Below are 25,854 nucleotides of genomic sequence, written 5' to 3' on the forward strand. Positions count from 1 at the left end.
ATGGACATGCTAGAGAACCTTGAATCCCTACAGTTTGCTAGTGAGATTCCAGAGGAAGATCGTTTCTGGCTGTATTTGCAGGGTCGTTCTCGGGGACTGATGATTGAGGCCTGTGCCCATGCAACTTTCTTCTGCAAAGTATTCTATAATTTGAGGTAAGCTAGGTCTCCAAGTTCAGGAAGATAGATCAGATCTCACTGCTAAGAATCCAAGTGACTTAACCTTTTTTATATTGGAAAATAAATTTGGTAGGAGGATTGTTTTCTTACCTTTTCCAACCTGCACTCAATCGCTCCGGGTCTGAAAGGACCAGAAAAATTCATACCGGGGTCTCCTGGCATAATAAGACATGGATTAGTGCAATTTTCCTTTCAGTTGGTGAAATAATGATCATTCATTTTTACAGCAGGACCACCAGTTTATTTTCCACAGCTGTTAATGACTAGCCTTTCCTTGTCTATTGGCTGCAAATAGAGTCAATTCTTTCTTTGGAAGCTGACCTAATAGTGGACTACTTCATTTGAATTGATCATATTTATAAATAGAGCAGGAAGCCGCCGCTCAGTGAATTTGCTGATTGGCTAACAAGGATACTGATAAAGTTGGTTATACCCAAGATAACTGTTGAGAAACCAATATATGGACTTTCCAGGAGGCATTTTAGATTTGGCCAGACATTAAGAGAAAGTGTTCTCTTTCACCAGGAGAGAAGCTTTCCATAGAATATGGCTTATGATGCTTATATGGAAACACTAAGGCTTTAAGACTCTAGGTTTTACAGAAGTACAGAACAAATATAAGATAGTGAATAAAAATAAAAGTAATACTCTATGTATTCAGAGGGTAGACTTTGTTAATCTTGGGTCAAAAAAAAAAAAGGCATCCAGGACCAATACTAAGTCAGTCTCTGAAAAGTTTAGACTCAAATCCTTCATCCTCAATTTCTCAGGTCTGTTTTGCTTTTATAAGTCATTTATTTTAATAAATCATAACATTTTTATAAAAATGTTACCTGATTTCACAGGTATGTGCAAAACTGAAATAGCAAAGTAGAAAGAGTACATATATGGAAGGACAGGGGTTCACTCATCTTAACAATAGTGAAAATTGACAGCTGTCTGCGGGTGATGTCAGGGAGACAGAGGAATAAGAAGCCCAAGACCTCATAATTCCACAGAGACACTTAACAAAAAAAAAATATCTAAAAAGGCTTTATGAGAACTTTTGAAACCAGTTAATAAGTTGGTGGACTCCAGGAAAATGTAAAGCAAATAACAGCTACATGGAAAGAGTAAAGAAAAAATGGTTGCACTTGACTTGAGATAGCCTTTCTCAAACCACTACAACTTGGTATGATCAGGAGAAAACACCCAATTTAGGGATTTTACCTTAGAAAAGTGAAATGTATATTCAACATTCTAACTTTTCAGGGTTGCCTGAAAGATTGCCTGATGGGGGTCAACATACTTTGAATGAGAACCAAGAAGAGCTCAGTGGTTTCTTGTAGAATAGAGAATGTGCAGTATCCTGGTGAGACATAAGAGAAAGAGAGAGAGAGAGAGAGAGAGAGAGAAAGAAGTCCTCAGGATCTCCTTTTGGACAATTGGTACAATTCTCCCCCAGTATGTAACCAATCTATAAAGATTGAGAGAGGTGGATGTTTTTCACATTCTCAAATCCCAGCAAAAAATAACAAGATATATGAAGAAACAAGAAAACATGGCCCAATCAATGGAACAAATAATCTCTGGAAACCAACCCTAAAGAAGCAGATCTACAAATTACCTAACAATTCAAAATAGCAATCTTTAAAAAAAAATAAATAAAAAGCACAAGGATTTATAGAACTCAGATGAACAACTAAATGAAATCAGAAAAAGAACACTTGAACAAATGAGAATATCACCAAAAAGAAAGTATTAAAATCTTGAGCTGAAGAACAGAATGCTGAAATGAGACAATTCACCAGAGAAGTTCAACATTAGACTTAACCGAACAGAAGGATTGGTGAACTCAAAGTAGGATGATTAACATTATGAAATCAGAAGAAAGAAAGAAGCAGAGAGGAGGAGAAAGGAGGAGAAGAGAGATGAAGATAGAGGACACCATTTATCAGGTCAATAGATGCATGATGGGGATTTCAAAAGGAGATGAGAACCTATTTGAAGAAATACGAGCCCTAAACTTCCAAAACTTGAAGAAAGTCTAAATTCAAGAAGCTCAAAGAACTCTAACTTGTAATCTAAAGAAGCCCATACAAACACACCATATTCAAACTATCAAAGAACATTGAACACAGAAAAAAGACAATTCATATACAAGGGAGCTTCCAAAAGACTATTTCTCAACAAAAACATTACAGGCCAGAAAGAGTGATTTGATATATTAAAAGTGTGTAAGAAAAAACAGCCAACTGAAAATACCTTATCTAGTCTAACTCCTTCAAACATTGAGGAGAAAAAATACCTTCCCAGATAAAAGATCAGGGTGTTCATCACTGATGGATAAACCTTACAAGAAATGGTAAAGAGAGTCCTTAACGTTAAAATGAAAAGATGCTAGATAGCAACAGGAAAGTATATAAAAATGATCTCTCTGGTAAAGTTAAATATAAATGCAAATACATAGCCTTCAATATTGTAATAGGTGGTTATATAAATAATTTCTAATTCTGATATAGAATTGTGAAAGCATGAAACAACTGATTATGTTAATGGATACAAAATATAAAAAGGTATAATTTGTGACAACAATAACAAAATGGGTGAGGGGAAGTGTAAAGAAATAGAGTTTTTATATGTGATTAAAGTAAAACCATATCGGTTTAAAATAAGTTATTATACCTAGGATTCTTATGTCTTTCTCTGTGGTAACCATAAAGAAAATCCCCATGGAAGATAAACAAAAGAAAATGATAAGGGAATTAAAACATATCATTACAAAAATGAAACACAAAGGAAAGCAGCAAGAGAAAAAGAGGAACAAAATAGCTACAAGATAAAGCAGAAAGCAATTCACAAAATAGCAAAAGTCCTTCCCTATCAGCAATTATTTTATATATAAATGGAGTAAACTCTCCAATCAAAAGACACAGAGTTGCTGAATGGAGAGACAAGGACACACAGTCTGAAATTAAAAAGATAGAAATAGATATTCCATACCAATGGTAACCAAAAGAAACCGGGCCATATTTGTATCAGCAATACTTTGTCAAAAACTGGCATGAGGGACAAAGAATGACTTATTTATTATGATAAAAAAAAACAAATTCACCAGGAAGATATAACAAATGTAAATATATATGCCCTTAGTATCAAAGCATCCAAGTATATGTCAGATATTGGTAAATATTGTCAGAATTGAAGGTACTCAATAATAGTAGGAGGGGCTGGGGATATAGCTCAGTTGGTAGAGTGCTTGCCTTGCATGTACAAGGCCCTGGGTTGGATCCCAAGCACCAAAAACAGAACAAACAAATAATAGTAGGAGATTTCAACTCTCCATTTTCAATAAAGCTATAACAACCAGATAGGAGACCAAATAAGTATATAAAGGGGTGGAATCCAGTTGGGATCTAACAAACAAATGCACAGCACTCTACTTGACAGTAGGAAACAATATATTCTGAAGTACACATGGAACATTCTCCAGGATAGATCACTGTCGGGCCACAAAATAAGTCTAAACACATCTAATATTAAAATCATATCAGGAATCTTTTACCACAATGAAATTGTTACGGTTTAGAGGTGTCCCCCAAAAGCTCATGTGTGAGACAATGGAAGAATTTAAACAGGTGAAATGATTAGATTATGAAAGTTGTATCCGAATCAATGGATTGATCAACTGATACAGATTAACTGGGTGGTAACTGTAGGCAGGTAGGATATGCTGGTCGCTAGGCATGTGCCTTTGAGGTTTTTATTTTGTTCCTGGTGAGTGCTCTCCCTGCCTCCTTGCTGTCAAATCCTAAGCCATTCCTCTGCCACGCCCCTCTGCCATGATGTTCTACCTCACCTTGGGTCTAGAGCAATGGAGTAAGCCATTTAAGGACTGAAACCTCTGAAATGGTAAACCCTAAATAAACTTATAATTGGTCTTTTCAATCAATAGATCTTTTGGTCACGGTGATGAAAAGGCTGACCTAAAACAAATAATCTAGAAAAGAGTAGCCAAAGGAAAATAGGAAAATTCACAAAAATGTGGAAATTAACATACTCATTAATGGCTCAGAAAAGAAAAGGGAAGTGCTGGGGATATAGCTCAGTTGGTAGGGTACTTGCCTCACATGCACAAAGTCCTGGGTTCAGTCCCCAGCACCACACACAGACACACAAAAAGGGAAATTAGAAAATATCTTGAAAAATGAAAATGGAAACATGACATCAAAACTAATAGGACAGGAAGTGGAGCCTGGTGGGCGGAGTGTAGAGGCAGGCCTGGTGGGGACACAGCCAGGGCGAGGCCAAGGGCAGAGGCGAGGTTTCCGAAAGATGGGAAGAGGGATCCTTGGAGTCCGGCGGGTCTGCCTCCGAGCTCCACCGCCCTGGCAGCGGCTGGCTGTGCACTCCCGAGTTGCCCATCAACCCGGGTTTTAAATGGGCAAACAGGCTTGGAGAGGGGGAGGCATGGAGCACCTTCCCTGCCCCGGTGAGGTGGCGCGAATGCCGGGAAGGGGAGCCCAGGACTAGCTCCTAGGTGGAATTCCCTGGGGCCATGGGGAGTGCGGGCAGGGAGGTGGCAGGTCTGGAGGCCCCAGCTCCCTGGACCCATGGCCTCTGCCCACCTGCAGTCTGCCTATAGCCGGCTGGGATGCCTGTTTGGAGGGCGGTATTTAGTGTTTTAAGCTGTTTTTTTTTTTTTTTTTTTTAAAGTTGTCAATGGACACATGATGAGAATGGAACCCAGTGCCTCACACATGCTAGACAAGTGCCCTGCCACTGAGTGCCAGCCTCAGCCCCTTTAAGCTAACTGTTCTAAATGCCTCTCTCAAAATACAACTCCTGTGCCGCAGTCTAGCTGGGCACAAATAACCGGGAGGTCAAGAGCCACTTGTAGATTCAAGCAGGAACGAACTTTATTCCAGAACTCAGGCAAACTCCACGGGAACTCAATGGGAACTCCGAGAGAACTCAAAAGTAGCGGGCACCCAAGGTAGCAGGAGCCGCCTTATTGCCAGACAGCAGAGGTTTATATAAACAACTGAATACCCAGCTTGTTTCAATTTAGCATCATCCAGTTACAGCAATCAATCATCATCCCAATAATTATACACAGCTCAACTCAACCATTATCATCTTAATGGCTCGGTGGCGCTACCCCTCAACCATTCCTTCTGGCAAAATGCCAGGCACCATCTTGACTTGGTTGTGGCTCTCAACATCTCCCCCTTTTGTTTTTAAACAACAAGTATATGGCTTAGGGACCATGCCTGTCTTAGGTTGTCCAATACTACATATGGTCCTTACCCATCATCGGATAAGCTGACCTCAAGGCGTCAGCCTCCTGTCTTAGGTTGGTACCATTGCAATTGGATCTTACCTGTCATTGACTACCGGCCCAGCATTATTTAGCCATACTTGTGGATAACCTGCTACAAGCAGAAAGGGGAGGACACAAAATGCCACGACACCAAGCCAATTGACGGCCCCTTTTGGAAAAACTGTACCACTGATGACACCATGAGCAAAGATACCCCGGCACTACCACAATTCGATGCACCAACAGATAGTTCACAATGTATACAAGTGATACATAGTCCAAGCAAGTTCTTCAAGCAGTTCAAAGCAGAGGAATCCATTAATATGTCCATTTCCTCCCAAAGTAAATAGACTCCTTGATTGAGCATCACTTGTTGAGTTATTATTCATTGATGCATCAGTTTATACAGTTTGTTGTGATAGCTATCACAGAAGCTGTAGTTTGGTTTTCAGTCATCCTCTATCTTTGTCTTCACTGGCACTGGGATGAAGATAGGAATTCTGGCAATGATGGCTAAAAAAAAATTATGTAACATTCCAGCAGGCACTAAAAAAAAGCAATTTTCAAAACAATTTAGTATCCTGAATAGAATTAGATATAATGAAAAGGAAAGGTGAAAGTAAACAAACAGATCTGTTAGCCACATTTTAAAATAATCCTCAACAGCTGTTTACCTAATTTAAATTAAACCGTGTAAATCACGTGAATAAAAAAATATTTGGATCCATAAAAAAAAAACAATAGGACACAGCATAACAGCATAAGGAATACTAAGGGAAGTTTATAGGTCTAAATTTTTACATTAAAAAAGAAGAGAGGGGGCTGGGGTTGTGGCTCAGTGGTAGAGCTCTTGTCTGGTACATGTGAGGCACTGGGTTCAATCCTAAGCACCACATAAAAATAAATAAATGTGCAACTACAACTAAAAAAAAAAAGAAAAAGAGATCTCAAATCAACAACTTCACATAACACCTTGTCTTAGTTCTTTTTTTCTGCTATAACAATACCACAGAGTTTATAAATTATAAAGAAAAAACATTTATTTCTCACAGTCCACATGGTGAGAGACTGAGAGAGAGAGAGAAAGAGAGAGAGAGGGAGAGAGAGAGAGACTGGAAGCAAGAGAGCATGTACATAAGAGGGCTGCTTTATAACAAAGCCACTCCTGCTCCAGGTACAGTGGCACATGCCTGTAATCTCAGCAACTCAGGAGACCAGCTCAGGAGGATTGTGAGCCAGCCTCTACAAATTAGCAAGAGCCTGTCTCAAAAATAAAAAATTTAAAGGGCTGTAGCTCAGTAGAAGAGTGTTTCTGGGTTCAATCCCAGTGCCGTAAAACAAAACCACTCCTATAATAACTAGCCTACTACCGTGGTAATGGCATTTATCAATTCATGAGGGTGGAGCCCTCATAACCCAATCAATTTCCAAAGGTTCCATCTCTCAAAACTGTCACAGTGACAATTAAGTTTCTTTTTTTTTTTTTAAAGAGAGAGTGAGAGAGGAGAGAGAGAGAGAGAGAGAGAGAGAGAGAGAGAGAGAGAGAGAGAGAATTTTTTAAAAATATTTATTTCTTAGTTCTCGGCGGACACAACATCTTTGTTGGTATGTGGTGCTGAGGATCGAACCCGGGCCGCACGCATGCCAGGCGATCGCGCTACCGCTTGAGCCACATCCCCAGCACCCCAATGGCATTTTTTTGGTAAAAATAGAATAAAAGCATACAATAATTTATATGGAATCTCAAAAGAATAGCCAAAACCATCTTGAGAAAGTTAGAAAATAAAAAAGCTGTAGGCCTCACACTTCTTGATTTCAAAACACATTACTGAGCTATAGTGATCAAAACAGCTTGGTACTTGCATAAAGTTGGCCAATAGACTGATGAAAACAAAATACCCCAGAAATAAACCACATAATATAGTCAAGTGATCCTATGCCAAATCTACACAACAGGGATAATCTCTTCAACCAACAGTTTTGGGGAAATTGGTTATCCACCTATTAAAGAATGAAGTCAAACACATTACTTGTGTATATTTCACTGTATATATACTTCATACATATGTACACACACACATGAAATGGACAACAGGTATATAAAAAGATTCTCATATCACTAATCATTGGGAAAATGCAAATCAAATTCACAATGAACTATCCTATTAGAATGTCTGTTAGAATGGCTGTAATTAGAAAATGAAACAAGTGAGTTTTGGTGAGGATGTGGAGAAATTGGAACTCTTGTGCACTGTTGGTGAGAATGTAAAATGGTGTAGAGGAGAATATGGAGGGTCCTTAAAATTTTAAAAACAGAATTGACATATGATCCAAAAATCCATTTCTGGGTATATATCCAAGAAAATTAGAAACAGAATCTCAGCAAGATATTTGCACATTCGTTCATTGCAGGATCATTCATGGTAGTCAAGATGTGGAAGCAATCTAAGTGTCCACTGGTGATGAAGAGATAAAGAAATTGTGTTATATAACACAGCAGAATATTATTCAGCCCTAAAAAATTTTTATGCTACAACATGGATGAAACTTGAAGACATTATGCTAAGTGAAATAAGCCAGTTGCAAAAAGATAAATACTGCATAATTACACTTCAGTGAGGCATCTAAAGCAGAAACAGAAACAGAAAGTAGAATGTAGTTGCCAAAAGTTGGGGGCAGGGGAAACAAGGAGTTGTTATTCAATGGATATGTAGTTTTAGGTTTTCGTTTTTGTTTTTTTGCTACCAGGGATTGAACTCAGGGGCACTTGGCCACTGAGCCACATGCCCAGCCCCTTTTTGTATTTTATTTAGAGAAAGGAGCTCACTGATTTGCTAAGTGTCTTGCTAAATTGCTGAGGCTGGCTTTGAACTTATGATCCTCCTGTCTCTTTCTAGAGATTTGTTGCACAATAGTGTGCTTATTGTTAATTGTACTATACACTTAAAAATAGCTAAAATGGTTAATTGCTTGTTATTTGTTCTTTATCATGATTAGAAAAATTTGACAGCTGTCAGCCCTGAAAACAAAAAGGAGTAGGTCCACATGCGTCACATGCTATGGTATAAGGTACAAGATTGGCTGTTCACAGTGATGGCCCAAAGTCAATGAAATGATTAAATATTCAGACTTGTATTTAAGAAGGCAGGAAAACACATAATGCATGTAACCAAAAGATGTTCATTTTAAAAGGTTTTAATCTAGTTTTGGTCCCTTGGAAAACTCATTCAGATGGAACATTTAATTTGTTAGTAAAGCTGGGTAAATGGCACATGATTAAAATGCTTTCTCTCTGAAGTACCTAAGGTGCCACTAGGCTTCTGAGAAAATGAAAGCAACAAACATTAGAGGTTGACAGGAAGAGCTACCGTGTGTACATATATTTATGTACGTTTGTCTGTTCATTCTCCAGAGAATTATTACAAAAGAATCAAAATTCCAGCTCTCCCTCAACTAAATCAGGTGATGTGGACATGGATGACAACAGGAACCTAAAGGTTGGCATCATTGGAGGTGGCCGTCTCGGGAAGCAGCTGGCTCGTACACTGCTACAACTTGTCCCCATCCCTGCTGCAAGTCTGCGGATCTCCACCCGGAGGCCAGAGGTCCTGGGTGAGCAATGTGTGTTAGACAGTGGAGTTTAGATGTGCTGGTTAGATGATGACAAAGCCATTTTGAAAGTCCCTTTAAACGGGGAATTCTTGTGTACAGCACCAGAGTGCTTAGTTTGCTAGCTCCAAAAGCTAGAAAGACGGCTTTTAAACACGTGGTTTAAAACAACCTTTTTCTCCACTGAACTGTTTTATATCAGCCTCTCCTGCCTGTGTCCTTGGTGGTGAATTATCTTCTGGATTCAGGGAAGCTTTCCATATAAAGTTCAAATCTTCTAACTCAACTAGGTAAATTCTGGTGGGTGTTAAACAGTTTCAAATATTTGCAGTTGGCCTGGTAGTTTTTTAAAATAACATTTACTGGATTTCAAAAAATGTTTAATAATAATTCCATTTACTAACCTGTGTGATAGAAATAAGAGCAAGGAGGAATTATGAATATAGCTTAGTGGTAGACTGTTGGTTTTCTTTTTTCTTTTCTTTTTTTTTTTTTTTTTTGAGAGAGAGAGAGAGAGAGAGAGAGAGAGAGAGAGAGAGAGAGAGAAGACACAACATCTTTGTTTGTATGTGGTGCTGAGGATCTAACCCGGGCCGCACACATGCCAGGCAAGCGTGCTACCGATTGAGCCACATCCCCAACCCTAGTGGTAGACTGTTTACCTACCATGTGCAAGACCTTGGGTTCAATCCCTAGTACTGCAAGAAAAAAAAATAATAACAATGATTACTTCTGGCAAGAAAGACTGAGAAAGGGCCTGGAGGAATTTCTGGGGAGACAGAAATATTTTACATCTTGAGAGAAGTATGAATTATATGAATGTATGCATTTTTACAACTGTTCAAAACATATACTTCAGATCTGTGTGGCACTGTATCTAAATCATCTTTCAATAATAAAACCTGAAAAATAAAACAACATAAATAATGTATATTATAAAATATTAGAAGGAAGAAAATAATAACTACCTGTAATCTTCTTATCAGGGTTATCAGTTTTCTTGTCCCTGCCCTTTTCTTTTTGTTCTGTTGGGGATTGAACACAGGCCTTTGTACATGAAGTCAAGCACTCGACCAACTGAGCTATATTTCCAGCCCAGCTTTCTTCCCTTTTGATTTCTCTAATTATCTCAGTTATTGTTTTAGTCAGCTCTATTGCTGTGTCAAAGAGAAAGGGTCTATTTTATTGCAGTTTCAGAGATCTCAATCCATAGATGGCCAACTCCATTGCTCTGGGCGGAAGGTAAGGATGAACATTATGGCGGAAGGACAGAGGAAAGCATCTCAGGATTAGGCAAACAAGAAGCAGAAAGAGGGCTCCACTCAACAGGGACAAAATACAAACCCCAAAGGCACGCCCTCAGTGACCTACCTCCTTCATCTACACCCTACCTGCCTATAACTACCACCCAGTTAATCCATACTAGTGAATTAATCCACTGATTATGTTACAGCTCTCATTATCTAATCCTTTCACCTGTGAAAATTCTTGCGTTGTCTCACATACCAGCTTTTGCAGGACACGTCAGATCTAAACCATAACGTTGATACTGTGCCTACCTGTTTGTATTATGCCTTTTAAATTTAATGTGTCATAAGCATATTTCTGTATCACTTCACAGTAATGATTTAAAATCCTTCCACTGTCCCTGTGAGCACTCCCTGTGTCTTCTGGGCAAGGTATGCTTACTGCCTCTGGGGTCTGGACATTTAGATGCCAAGGTGTGTGTCTGGGCAGTGGCTAGGAGTGCCAGATCCTCCATACCCATTCTACCTTTCTCTATTTTTGTGTCAGGATTTAAAATTTATTTATCTCAGTAAATAGATTAATATAAATATGAGTTTAAGATTGTATAGCATTCCAAAGTATGGGATATACTGTAATTTATATAACTGTGCCATAAATATTTAGTTGAACTTCCTTGTACATAATTTTTGAAAGTTATGTTTTATTTTGAAATAAAAATATTGGAAAGAAGAAAATAATAAGTACCTGTAATCTTCTTCTCAGGGTTGTCAGTTATTTCTAGATCAACATGAGGGTATAATGTTATTAAGATGTTATTTGCATACAATAAACTACATACATAGCATATAATTTAATGTTTGTTTTTTGTTGTTGTTGTTTTAAAGAGAGAGAGAGAGAGAGAGAGAGAGAGAGAGAGAGAGAAATTTTAATATTTATTCTTCCAGTTGTTCAGCGGACACAACATCTTTGTTTTTTTGTGGTGCTGAGGATGGAACTCGGGCTGCATGCATGCCGGGCGAGCACACTACTGCTTGAGCCACATCCCCAGCCCATAATTTAATGTTTTGACCTATGTACATATGTTAGTTTTATGTCACTGTGACCAAAATACTTAACAAGACCAACTTAGAAGTGGAAAAGTTTATTTTGAGTTCATGGTTTCTGAGGTTCAGTTCATGGTCTTCTGGCTCATTACTCTGGGCCCAAGGTGAGACCAAGACATCATGGTGGTAGGGTGTGGCCCAGGAAAGCTGCTCACTTCATGGCAGCTGGGAAGGAGAGGGTGGGGGCAGGCAGGGGAAGCAGGTGAGGCACCAAGGAAATATAAATCCTCCAGGCACACCCCACCTGCATACAGTTGACACCCACTTAGTCCATTCAAATTATTAGTCCATCAAATGGATTAGTCCACAGATTGGGTCATAGAACTTGTGATCTAATCATTTCACCTCTGATCATTCCTGCATTAACACAGGAGTGTTTGGGGGACACCTCATATCCAAACTATAATAGTATACCTGTGAAGCCATCAACACACTAAAGATAATGAGCATACTCTCAAAAGTTGCCTCTTGCCCTTCATGAATCTCTATATCCCTGCAGCTCCCCACCCAAGAATTTAATGACAATGATTTCTGTCTCTACAGATTGATTAGTTTGTATTCTCTAGAATTTTTTTTTGTATTAATGGAATCATACAGTTTGCATTTGTTTTGGTCTGGTTTCTTTTACTCTACATAATTATTTTGAGATATAACTATGTCTTTCATGTATCAATATCCTTTTTACTTCTGAGTATCATTTAATTGTATTAATATTGCATAGTTTATTCACCTGTTAATATAGATTATTTAGTTTTTGGCTATCACATATAAAGCCACTATTCTGAGTATCATTTAATTGTATTAATATTGCATAGTTTATTCACCTGTTAATATAGATTATTTAGTTTTTGGCTATCACATATAAAGCCACTATGAACATTTTTTGGGGGGTGCAAGGTAAGCACTCTACCAACTGAACTATAGCCCCAGCTGCCACTATGAACATTTTTAATGTAAGTGTTCATGTGCACTACTTTCTTTTTTCTTTCTTTTTGTGGAGCTGGGCAAACTTTATATTCCCATTCCTTACTTTCATTTTTCTTTGGTAAATACTTGAGAGTGAAATGGCTGAGTCATGTGGTAAGTATATGTTTATTTGTTAAGGGATTTCTAATACTTTTTTTTTCAAATTAACTCAAAAAATCTTGTTCAGGTGTAAATTTTTATCAGCAATGTATAAAAATTGCTTTATTATGCCACTGTCAATGCTGGGAATCATTTTAACATTGCCATTCTAATATGCCTTTTCAATTTTTCCTGTTTTTAATTGATCACTAGAGGAATTTAAATTTTTTTTGTAAGTTTATTGCTATTTCATCTTTTTTCGGTATTGGCCCATTTTTCAAGTTAGAGTGCCTATGTTTTTCTTACTGATTTGTAAATGTTCTTTCTATAGAAAGGAAACTTTTTTAAAAAGTCTTGTTACTCAAGGTGTATTTCTTTCTTTCTGTTTTTTCAGTATGGGGTATTGAACCTAGGAGCGCTCTATACCTGAACTACATCCCCAGCCCATTTTTTATTTTGAGATAGGATCTCATTAAGTGGTAGAAGTTGACCTCAAACTTGCAACAACCATCCTGCCTCTGCCTCCTGAGTCCCTGGGATTACAGGTGTGCTCGATTGTGCCAGATTAAGGCATATTTCCTAGACCCAGTGGTAGAATTAGTAAATATGATATTTCAATATAGTACATATATTCTTTGGGAAGCAATATGTTTACTAGTAATAAAATTAGTTTAAAAATTCCTCTGTGTGGGCTGGGGATGTGGCTCAAGCGGTAACGCACTGGCAGGCATGCGTGGGGTGCTGGGTTCTATCCTAAGCACCACATAAAATAAAATAAAGATGTTATGTCCACTGAAAACTGAAAAATAAATTTTTAAAAATTCTCTCTCTCTCTCTCTCTCTCTCTCTCTCTCTCTCTCTCTCTCTCTCTCTTAAAAAAATTCCTCTGTGTGTTGTGTAAGGAAGCAAAGATTCAAAATGCTCAGCATCAGCTTCTATGCAAGTGTAAGGAATTAGAACGACTCATGAAAGAATGATGCATGCACCTCCTTTCTAAACTTTCTCTTTGTCCTATCTGTTTTCCAGGATCATGAGTATCTGGATAACCTCAGCATCATTTCTGTCATGTATTCTTGGTTGTTAAAATAAGAAGTCACCTCTCCAGTGTCTCTCATATTTTCTTTTTAAAAAGTTTGTCAGTGCATTATAATTATGCATACTAGTTGGATTCCTTGTTGAATATTCATACATATATGCAGGCACAATATAATTTGGTCAATCTCATTCCCCACATATCCTTTTTTTCAATGACACTTAAAATATGTGCCAGATGTAAGTGTATGCTTTAAATTCTCACTTTTGAAAATTTGTATTGCAGGAAATACAATCAAATGATTGACTACCAGTGAGTGTTTTTATGTACTCCATGAATTATCACATTTCTCTGTATTGATAAATATCCTATTAAGTTGTGTATACTTACATTATGAACTCGTTAAATCTTTTCAAACTCTTCCCAGCATTTGCTCTATACTTTTCTACTCTCCTAGTCTTACCCACCAACTCAAGATACTGAGCTGTATAACTTTGGGCAAGTCACACGGCATTCTGAAGTCTGAGTTTCCTCTTCTATAATATAGGAATACAACTGGGCTCTGCCTCAGAAGGTCCTTATGAGGATTACCTTAAGGAATGTACATAAAGTAAATTCTCTGGCCCATTGTAAATCTTCAGTAAACTGAAGCCGAGAGATTTTTTTTCTTCCTTAAAACTTTTTGAAGAATTCTAGCATTTGGTGTAAAAGTAAGATAAAAGTGAATTGTATTAGCATCTCAAATGTTGCTGCAGTAGCACTGGCTGCTTTAGCAACGGGCTTAGGGCCTGGCTGTGTAGCTCGAAGAAGACAGATAGGAGTGTCTTCTGATATGTGTGGCAGCAAGTCTTGGGTTGATTTACTGAGATAAAATAGTGATCATCCTCTCCCCATAACTGATGCTCAGGTCAAACTCCTTGTACTGTGCTCTTTTTCTGTCTTCCTTTATCCTTCTCAGCCGAGTTCCAGAAGCTGGGGGTCCAGTGCTTTTACCATAATTCTGGTCTGGTGGGTTGGGCCAACGTGATATTCCTCTGCTGCTTGCCATCTCAGCTGCCTCATATCTGCATACAAATTCAAACCAGTCTTGAAAAGGCCTGCATTGTGTTCAGCTTTGTAGCAGCCATCCCAATACCCAGGTATCTCGTTAGGACAAGAACAGAATTGGCAGAACTACTGTTTTCTTATCTCTGACTACTGCTTCCCTCTTGGAGTTGGTCATTCCTAATAATAAAATAAGGCAGCTTGATCTGCTGAAAGACCCAGCCAGCCTTTCTAATTGTGTCTTCCCCAGTTTCCCACAAATAGTGTTTGTGGGTGAGATATTTGTTTGCTGTGTGAATGTTGAGAATTTGTAGGAGCACATTGTCTCCCACTACTTGAAGTTGAATGATATTCCTCTGTGCATCAATGAGAAGAGAAACTAACAGTCAACAACATGAGAGGTAAGTTACTACAAATATGTATCAAATATTATTTTTCTACTCCTAGTGTCTAGCCTAGTGCCTGGCACATGAAAACATTCAATTAGTGTTTGTTAGATGGATGGATGAACAATCCAACTAATTAGTGCCCTCATTGCAGACCCAGACCTGCATTTGCCTCTGAGCAGTGCTATGTAGGAAAGCCTGTTTGCTGGTGTTGGGTGTGAATGCAATAGATTATATATTTATTTATCCCAGTCTTTGGCATAAATGGCATTGCATTCCCAGTTTTGGTGCCTTCCAGGTTGAAACTATTATTGAACCACACCAACATCTTGCGACCTCAGTATCATTGTGTTGAGGATTTTGAGAAGATCTGGGGAGCCAATAAGGAAATCACAGCTGCTCTCCAAGATCCTGTGATTCTTCGGGCTACCTGCCCCTACAGTCCTGATGGTAACGATTCACTATATTTATGGTGTTCTTTTGAAATTGCCTTTCCCTTGCCTATTCCGATCTCATTAAATCCCTGGATGGCGTGATTGTTGTGGAGAGCACAACTTAGATATATTCTCAGTCCTTTAGGTTTGGAATTAGATCAGTGTTTGATGATAAAAAGCAGCCATTATTAGGAAATATTGAGAAGGCTGGTTATCTGTACTCTTAAAGATGAAGTGGAAATAACCAGAGGAAATAAACAAGAGAATGCAGTATCTGGAACTAAAATGTCTTTCCCATATTCTAATCTAAAATTTTCTCCAGTACCTTCCATTATTGGCAAGGATCATTCTGGATAAACTTTTGCCTCATTTGCAATGTCTACATTAGTCATCTGTCCTCCTTTGTATGGTCAACACATGATGTTATAAAGGGAAAATTGAGCTGTTACCTATTGGAGGGAAGAGTGTTTGCTCATCTCCAGGTCCTTATTACCAACCTGTGGCTTATAATCAGTGTCTGGGGTTTCTCCTAGGATCCCTGTAACTCATTTTTGGTGGTGCTGATTGGTATTTACCTTCTCATTGATGTGTAGGGGGAATAATCCTCAATATCAAATGGCTGGAGGGATTAATCTATGCAGCCCTAAACATGTGCACAGAAAGCAATGTGGATTGCCGACAAGCACTGCAGCTTTTGAATCAACTATTTCTTTCTGTTCACTTCAAAGACTGTATGAAACATGAAGAATCCTGCCCAGAATTTCAGCTACCACATGTCATCAGCAAATCCTATGTCAAGAACTTGCTTCATAGAAGGTAAGATGTCAGCCAGCCAACCATTCTAGTTCTCCCATATTCTTGGCTTAGTAGATGCTCTTTTATCCTTTCATGTTCTTTTTAAAAATTGATAAAATAATACATTCTTGTAAAAAATTTGATTGGTAGCAAAGTAAAAGACTCATTTGCCCCAATCCCATTTCACAAATTTTACCTCTGTTTTTATTTTTGTCTTGTTACCTACCTATGTATTTACAAACACATTTATATTGCCATTATAATAGTGCATGCATATTCATTCCTGTGAATGGTGTCAGAAACATGGGAACTACATATACTGCTTTTTCATCCCATCCCATGTTAGCACAACCATATCTGCTTCATTTATGAGCAGTTGCATAGGCATCCATTAGAAACATTTATTAAATTTGTTCACTCCTATATCCACTTGATATTGATATAGTTATTTCCTTCTGCCTCAACTTTTGTACAAAGGGCTGATTTGAACATTCCTGTACTTATTTTTCACACTTGACCCAGGATTTCTGTTGGAAAAGTATGTGTATAAGTTTCTGGGTTAGATATCATATGTTTCCTGTTTGACAGATATTCCCAAATTGCTTATAAAAACATTTCCACCAACAAAACAAGGGTGCTATTTCTCTATAGCTTGATAACTCTAAAATCAATCTTTTTAATCTTTGATATCACATAGTAAAAATTGTTGCTCTTATGATTAGTGACTTCCCTGTCATGAAATTCACTGTACAATTTTAACTCCTTTTCCTCTTTGACTATTAAGCATGTCATCCTTCTTGAAGCAATATCTTTTGTTTTTCAGGGTTCCCCACTGTTTTAGTGTACCTGTTGTAGCTGTGACCAAAAGACCTGACAAGAACAATGTAGAGGAGGAAAAGTTTATTTGGGGTTCATGGTTTCAGAGGTCTCAGTCTATTAATGGCCAACTCCATTGCTCTGGATTGAAGTGAGGCAGAACATCCCTGCAGGAGGGCATGGAGGAGGAAGGGAGCTCAAGATATGGCAATCAGGTAGCAGAGAGAGAGCTCCGCTCACCAGGGACAAAAAATAAACCTCAAAGGCAACCTCCAATGACCTACCTCCTCCATCCACAGCCTACCTGCCTACAGTTATCACTCAGTTAATCCATATCAGTGGATTGCTCAGGTTATAGCTCTCATAATCTAATTATTTCATCTTTGAAAATTCTTGCATTGACACACATGAGCTTTTGGGGGACACCTCATATCTAAACCATACACTCACATTCTCCTTATTTTCTTCTTATCTCTCTGATCTCTCCTTTTGTTGACTTCCTCTCTCCCATCCTGAAGTCTGGGAGTTTTTAGGGCTCTCCTAGGCCCTATTTTCTTTTCGCTCTACATTTGTTCCTGGGTGATCTCTTTGGGAACTTAGGTTGCCATCTTTGTTCTGATAGCTCATAACTCTGTGTCAATGCTGTTGGTAAGTGCATACTCTCCCTCTCTGTTGCAACGCAACATGTCCAAAGACACACCTGCTCTTATACCCTGCTCATTTAGGGTTTCTTACCTAATTACATAGTGCTTCATCAGGTTGTTCAAACCAGAACCCTGGAAGTAATCCTTGATTCTTCCCTCTTTCTTTTGGATTTCAGTTAATCACCGATGGGCAGTTTATTCTCTAGGGTGTGATATGCTTTCAGATTGAGGATTTTTCTTCTCTATTGTCTTGGGTTAATCTCTATTTTTATAATCTCTATTATCCTGGGAATTTCTTTCATCTCTTTGTTATTTTGTTTCTTGAACACCACTTGACTTCTGTGATAGTTGATTTATTATATTAGTAAAACATACCTTGTTGTATCTTCCTAAAGAAAAGGGTACACCAAAAATAACTTTTAGAGATATTTTGTATCTTAAAATGTTTTTTTCTTGCCTAATGTTTCACTGAGAACATAGCCAAATACAGAATTCTAGGTTGAAAATAATTTTCCCGCAGAATTTTGAGGCATTGCTCCATTGTCTTTGAGCATCCAGAATTGCTGTTGAGAGTTACAATACCACTCTAATTCTTGATCCTTTGTCTGAAATCTGTTTCTTTCTGATTTGGAAGCTGATAAGCTCTTTTTACCTCAGTATCTTGAGATTTTATTATGTGCCATAATGTGAGTATTATGGTTTGGATGTGAGATGTCCCCTGAAAAAGCTCATGGATGTTCAGAGGTAAAATGATTAGATTATGAGGCCCATAACCTAATTAGTTGATGGATTATTCCTTTGAATGGATTCCTGGGTGGTAATGGTAGGCAGGTGGGGTGTGGATGGGAAAAGCAGGTCACTATGGGCATGCCCTTGGAGGATTATATTTTGTCCCTGGTTCCTCCCTGGCTCTCTCTGTTTCCCATATGCCATAAGCTGAGCAGCTTCCCTCTACCACACCCTTCTGCCATGATGACTTTCTTGGGCCCAAATTAATGGAGTTGGCCAACCATGGACTGAGACCTCTGAAACCCTGAGCCCCAAATAAACATTTCTTTCTCAAAATTGATCATTTCAAGTATTTTGGTCACAGTAACAAAAAGCTGACTCACACAGTGGGTCTATTTTAATTCACTGTTGAACACTTGGTGGACCTTTCTCCCTTTAACTTAAAAAAATTGTGAAATATAACACATACATAGAATAACTAACTATTCCATAAAGCTATAAATATAGTTTAATGATTTATTGTAAAACAAATACTCATGACTCTGCCACCCACAAAAACAAAGAAAAGATAACCACCACCAACAGCATATTCATTGGGATTTTGCAAACTAAATTCTTCTGTTTTTTCTAATTATGTCTCATAATTTTGTCCCCTCTCCAGTTTCTCTATTTTCCCTTTGTGGCATTTTTATTACTCAAATGTTGGACTTCTTGGATGGATCTTCTGATTTTCATCTTTCCTATCTTTGGTATATTTTTTTCCTCTGCTTTCTAAGAGATTTCCTCAATTATCTTGTTTTTTCCTGTCTTTTTTTTTTTTTTTTTTTTTTGGTGGGGGGGGTAAGCCGGGATTGAACTCAGGGGCACTCAACCTTGGAGCCACATCCCTAGCCCTATTTTGTAGAGACAGGGTCTCACTGAGTGCTAAGCACCTTGCCGTGGCTGAGAATGGCTTTGAACTCCTGATCCTCCTGTCTCAGCTTCCAGAACTGCTGGGATTACAGGCATGTGTCACTGCCCAGCTTTTCTGTTGTATTTTAATAGCAGAATATTTTCTCTTTTTTTTATTTTTTTTATTGGTTGTTCACAACATTACAAAGCTCTTGACATATCATATTTCATACATTAGATTGAAGTGGGTTATGAACTCCCAATTTTACCCCAAATGCAGATTGCAGAATCACGTCGGTTACACATCCACAATTTTACATAATGCCCTATTAGTAACTGTTGTATTCTGCTACCTTTCCTATCCCCTACTATCCCCCCTCCCCTCCCCTCCCCTCCCATCTTCTCTCTCTACCCCATCTACTGTAATTCATTTCTCTCCTTGTTTATTTTCCCATTCCCCTCACAACCTCTTATATGTAATTTTGTATAGCAATGAGGGTCTCCCTTCATTTCCATGCAATTTCCCTTTTCTCTCCCTTTCCCTCCCACCTCATGTCTCTGTTTAATGTTAATCTTTGCTTCCTGCTCTTCCTCCCTAATAGCAGAATATTTTCATGTTTGCTATCTTATTTTACGTTTAAAAGTTGTTTTATTCTCTAAATATTCCTATTTTATGTAGCACCTGCTGTCATTTCATTTTGCAATATGCCCTTTGAGAATATCAACTATTGTTGTTTTTCTCTTCTCTGAGTAGTCTGTTTCTTTCAAGTTGTTTTCTAATCAATTGTTTTGTCTCTATCATTTTAGAAACTTTCTTCAAATAAATGGGGAATCTTGATAGTTTGTTCATATTCAAGATCCTGGATACTAAAAAGTGGATTGGAGGTGTGGTGTATAACTCAGTAGTAGAGTACTTGCCTAGTAGTCATGAGGCCCCAGGTCCCACACACACACACATACACACAATTGTTTAGAAACTTTTATCATCACAGTGATCTTTAGAATAGACCGATTTGGTCAGTTGTTTCCTTGGGAAACCCTGAATATTGGTATCTTTAGACTTTTCTCTTGGTGAGTCAGACTTCTTCCACTCTCCTACCTAGAAGAGATATACTTGGCGATCAGCTTTTTGGAATCCAGGTTAGAGAAATTTGTGTGTGTGAAATTTGTTGGGGGGGGGCGTGTTTTATTCACTGTATATATATATATATATATATATATATAATTTTTTTTTACTTTATTATTTTCTCTTTTTTCAACATGATATCTCTTCCCTCAACACTAAACAATGCATATTTATTTACTCCCTGCCCAAAGACTTTCTGTTTGACCCTCTCTAGAGAAAAAAAAAAAAGAAAACAAAAATGTCAGGAATGGGGAGGGGTGAATCCTGATGGTGCAGCATAGTAGTAACTAGGCATATTCTTCTTTTTAAGTTTTTCAACCAGTATCCTGCTTTTAGTCCCCTCTTACCCCTACTTCTAGATGTACTTGATCCCATTTCCTAAGTCTTTTGAGGGCTTTTGATGTAAATGGACAGTGGCTTTTGCTACTGCTGACACAGGAGTCAGCATTCCCATGTAGGCTCATAGTTATTTCTTCTTCATTCCCTTTTCAGCTTATGAATTTTTGCTCTTGTGTTTTCTCTCAGCCTCATTTTATGTTCTTTGCCTACTTTTGTTTTGACTGTTTTACTTGCTTTGTAGGAGATTTTAGTAGGAATAGTAACTCCCTATTCTGTGTACTGGAAATATTTTTCCTGGTCATTGTTGTTGCTATTGTTTTTTGGTATCTTTTGCTATTTAAAATATTCTAATTTTTGTAATAAAATTTGTCAAATCACTTTATTGTTTCATAGTTTCAAGTTATAAAGATCCTTCTTATCCTAAGATAACTCTTAATTTTCTCTAAGTACTTGATTTTTAAAAATATTTAAATCTTCAACTTGAGATTTTTAATCTTTTATTCACTTTGGAAAGCCAATTGTCCTAAAACCCTTTTCTTATCAATTTGAAATATCACTTTTATTTTCTAAATTGTGATATATTTATGGGCATATTTGTACACTCTCCAGAACTGTGGTTTTGTTTTCCTATACCCATACCACAATTAGACACTGCAGTGTGCCATGTGTAGATGTGTTCTTTATCTGGTAGAGAAAGTTCCCTTCATTAATATTTTTCAAAATAATCTTAACTGTTTTACACATTTATTCTTTTATGTGGACTTTTTAAAAAATAACAAAACTAATATGTTTGTGGCAAAAAAGCATATAAACTGTAAACTAAAAGTGATATTGTCCCATACCTCAAATCCCTTTTTTCAATGATAACTGCTATTAATATTAGCTGTGACTAATTAACTGGGAAATGAATCAGTGATGTTTAATGTTGTCATTGAGACAAGATCTCTGAGTAATTTGTTCAGTCCTTGAACTTGTGGTCCTCCTGCCTTAGCCTCTCCAGTAATTGAGATTACAGGTCTGCCCCACCACACCTGACTAATTCAAGTACTTTTAATAATTAGTTCCTCATTTCTTTTAGTTTATTTTTGTGGTTCTCTTTCTTAATTTTTCAAATATGTATGGCTCATTTAATTTCATTTCAGATTATTATAATAGAAATAGGAAGAACTAAGAAAATTTTCATCTAACCTCTTCATCTATGTGCTGTTTGCCTTTGAAATAATGACTGTATTTTGGGCACAAAGTTCCTGTGTTAGTCAAATCTGTTACTCTTTGCTCCCCAAACTACTGGCATCTGTCGGTTGCCTGGAAGTTTATTTGGAAATGCAGAACCTGGCACCCCAGGCCTATGGACTCACAGTCTGCATTTTTACTAGATCCCAGGTGATACTTATGCACATTAAAACTGGAGAAATAATGTGCTATATTCTTTGTCAGATGTTCTGTTACAGAGGCACAGCATATTAATATTTCCATTGCAATTGTAGTTTAAATTCACTTCACATTTGTAATCATCTTTGCTTTATAAAATTTGAAGTCATGCTATGATAAATAAGTTTACAAATTTTAATATATCCTTGGTGAATTATACTTTTTAATTGTATATCTCCTCTTTGTTTTGAGACATTTTATTTTTTTAAAATATTTTTATTTTTTGATGGATCTTTATTTGTATGTGGTACTGAGAATTGAACCCAGTGCCTCACGCATGCTAGGCAAGCATGCTACCACCAAGTCAAAACCCCAGCCCAAGACATTTAAAAATTTTTTAATTTTATTGCTGAGGGTGGCTTTGAACTTGTGATTTTCCTGCCTTAGTCTCCTGAGCCACTGGGATTATGGGCATGCACTGCAGTTCCAGGCTTGTGTTTGTTTTCTTGACAGTGTATTTCAGAGCAGAAATTTTAAATTTTAATTAGATCCAGTTTATCAATTCTTTCTTTCATGGATCATACCTTTCATGTTACAATTTAAGTCATGCCAAACCCATTTGAATTTTTCTTGTTTTCTTTTAGGAATTTTGTAGTTCTGTATTTTGCACTTAAATCTATCATGTATTTTTAAAAAACATTTTTGTAGTTGTAGATGGACATCATGCCTTTATTTTTGTTTATTTTTTTATATGGTGCTAAGGATTGAACCCAGTGTCTCACATGTGCTAGGCAAATACTCTGTCACTGAGCTACAGCCCCAGTCCCATATCTATCATGTATTTTGAATTAATTTTTGTAAAGGGTATAAGTTCTATGTCTAGATTTTCTTTTTCTGTATGTCTCATTGTTCTAGCATCATTTATTGAAAACCATATTTTCTCTATTGTATTGCTTTTGGACTTTCGTTAAGAATAGCTAACTATATCGTATATTTATGTGGATCTATTTCTAGGTTCTCTATTTGTCTCATTGATCATTAACTATTTTGATTATGTGGTTTTATAATATGTCTTCAGTCAGGTGGTATGGATTCTCTGACTTGTTTTCCATTGATACTGAGTTAGCTATTGTGAGTCTGACCTTTCATATAAACCTTAAAATTAATTTGCCAATACACATAAAACAATTTGCTAGGATTTTGAATGGGACTGTACTGAATCTATAAATCAAGTTAGGGAGTCTGTAGTATGTGATTATAATGACAGAAAATGGATCAAGATTCTGCTGTCTAGGAAAGAGAATGACTTGTATGTTAACCTTACGAACAACCTTGCACTAGACATTTAAACTAATTTAAGGACAACTTTAAATACTGTGCCATTTCACAGGTAGTATGAGTACTTTGTAATAATATAATCCTGATTCTTCCCTCCAGTTCCTGTATCATTGCTGGCACTCATTTCATACACACACACACACACACACACACACACACACACGTGACTTGCTATTATTTTGAACAAATTGTTATCTGTTAGATCAACTAAAAATAAGAAAAATGAAGGGTTTCATTTTACCTTCACTATTCCTTCTTCAATGCTCTTCCTTTCTTTACATAGATACAAGTATAATTTTCCTTCTTTGAACATTCCTTGCAAGACAACTCTACTGGCAACAAATTCCCTCAATTCTTGTTTTGTTTGTTGAAGTCTTTATTTCTTTAACTTTGGAAGGACCCAGACTTCTAGATGGGTGGTTTTTTCTGTCAACACTAGTGAGACCTACTCATTGTTCTCTTCCTTGGCACTTAATTCACTTCTTTATCTTCATGTGTGGATGGTTCCTGGGGAAACGTCAGTTCAATTTTTATCTTGTTTTCTCTAGGTAAGGCATTTTCTCCTGTGGCTTTTTTAGGAATTGTTCTTTATATTCTGTTTTTTTTTTTAAAGTTTTTTTCTTTATCTTCTGTTTTTTTTTAAGTTTGAAAATATGTCTAGATTTAGTTTTCAATTTTTATTTTTTATTTTATTGGTACTATCCTGTTTGGTATTCTCAGATTGCTTCCTGGATCTCTAATTTGGTATCTAACATTTAGTTGGGGAAATTCTGTCCTTATTGTTTCAAATATTCTGTTCTTTTCTTTCTTCCCCTTCTAGTATTATCGTTATGTGTATGTTCCATCTTTTGTGGCTATTCCATAGTCCTTGGATATTCTGTTTTGTTTGCTTTTCAGATATGAAGTTTCTGTTGAGAAATCCTTAAGTCTAGAAATTTTTTCCTCACAGTCATGTGCTTAATGCCAAATAAAATATACTGACATTAAATAAAAATAACCTATTTTTTCCCACCCCAGGCCTTTTCCTTGGTTTGATCTGACTGCTGTGCAACTCAGGGAAACTCCCTTTAGCCAGTATCACTCCACCAATACTGTTCTCCAAGACCACCTGACCTACCTGTACTATGATTCATTCGGCATCGCTCCAAAGAAAGAAGAAGAGCCTGTGGATCTCTTGGACTCTCCATCCCAATAAGTGACCTCAGGAATCAGGATTTTTTTTTTCATCACAGATTGCTCTACAATGGTTAGGCCCTAATTATCACAATTGATAGGGGAGTTATGTGACTGCAATCCCTGTTTGAAAATTGTACTAGTGGCTCTTTCAAATGCAAAATAAAACAAGAGATCCTACATATCAATATGCTTGGGTATGTCTAGCTTTCAGAAGCAACCAAATCAAACTACACAACCTAACACACTTATATAAACTGCTTCCCCAAAAAAGCTTTGTTAATGCAAATTATTAATTTTCTAAAAGCTAAATTCATTATTGGACAATTACATATTGCAGTTTCTTTTCCTGTAATAGTATATAGGTGGCAAACGACTTGATTTTTCCTATCACTTCCATGGTAATGCTTCTGTAGTAGTCAGCTTTTCATTGCTGCAACCAAAATACCTGACAAGAACAATTTAGAAGAGTAAAAGTTTATTTTGGCTCACAGTTTCAGAGATTCAGTCCATGGTGGCCTGGCTCCATTGCTTTGGGCCCAAGGTGAGAAAGATCATCTTGGTGGAAGGGCATAGTGGGGGAGTGTCACTCCATTTATGGAAACCAGGAAGCAGAGACAAGTGGCACAGGGAAGCTGAATCCTTCTCTAGGGCATGCCCCCAGTGACCCACCTCCTCCAACCACACCCCACCCACCCACAGTTAACAACCAGCTAGTCCATTCAAACTAGGATGGACTGATCAGGCCACAGCTCCCATACTCTGATCATTTCACCTCGGATATTCCTGCATTAACATAGGAACTTTTAGAGGATACTTCACATTCAAGCCATAAAACTTGGTAAACAATCTTAAATTATGACTTATCCATGCTTATTTCAGTTATATCTGACTGTTCTGATACTATCTTATTTAAAATTGTTTCTATTTGAACCATTTTAAACCATAAAACCATTTTAAAAATAACTGGCAGGGCTATGAATGTAGCTCAGTGGAAGAACACTTAACATGTGTGAGGCCTGGGTTTGATCCCCAATACCAATAAACAAAAACAAAAGACCTCACATTTATATTAAATGGCTAAAAATAACTGAGATCTTATTTCCTTGGTGCAAATTTGTTTATTTCCTTTATGTTTTACAAATACATTTTGTAAATTATTTTTATTTTTTTGACAAAAATGAACAGTAACAATTTTATTTCTGCAGGAATCAATTCATTGTTATGCA

At 37.2% G+C, this 25,854-nt stretch overlaps 1 protein-coding gene across 1 annotated transcript; it reads left to right on the plus strand.

The window, feature by feature from the left end:
- On the plus strand, nucleotides 1-24,647 carry Noxred1 (NADP dependent oxidoreductase domain containing 1). The gene is made up of 6 exons (XM_026402612.1): nucleotides 1-155; nucleotides 8,894-9,093; nucleotides 14,498-14,678; nucleotides 15,268-15,419; nucleotides 15,997-16,219; nucleotides 24,470-24,647. Exons 1-6 carry the CDS (start codon nucleotides 1-3, stop codon nucleotides 24,645-24,647), a joined length of 1,089 nt encoding a protein of 362 aa, XP_026258397.1.
- Nucleotides 24,648-25,854: the final 1,207 nt, after the last annotated feature.

The sequence above is a fragment of the Urocitellus parryii genome, chromosome 6 (assembly GCF_045843805.1).
Source record: "Urocitellus parryii isolate mUroPar1 chromosome 6, mUroPar1.hap1, whole genome shotgun sequence".
NCBI lineage: Eukaryota > Metazoa > Chordata > Mammalia > Rodentia > Sciuridae > Urocitellus > Urocitellus parryii.

Coding starts and splice junctions, on each gene's coding strand:
- Noxred1 (XM_026402612.1), top strand. CDS start 1: ATGGACATGCTAGAGAACCTTGAATCCCTACAGTTTGCTAGTGAGATT. Junction 156..8,893: donor AAAGTATTCTATAATTTGAG/GTAAGCTAGGTC, acceptor TTCATTCTCCAG/AGAATTATTACAAAAGAATC. Junction 16,220..24,469: donor AAGAACTTGCTTCATAGAAG/GTAAGATGTCAG, acceptor TTCCCACCCCAG/GCCTTTTCCTTGGTTTGATC.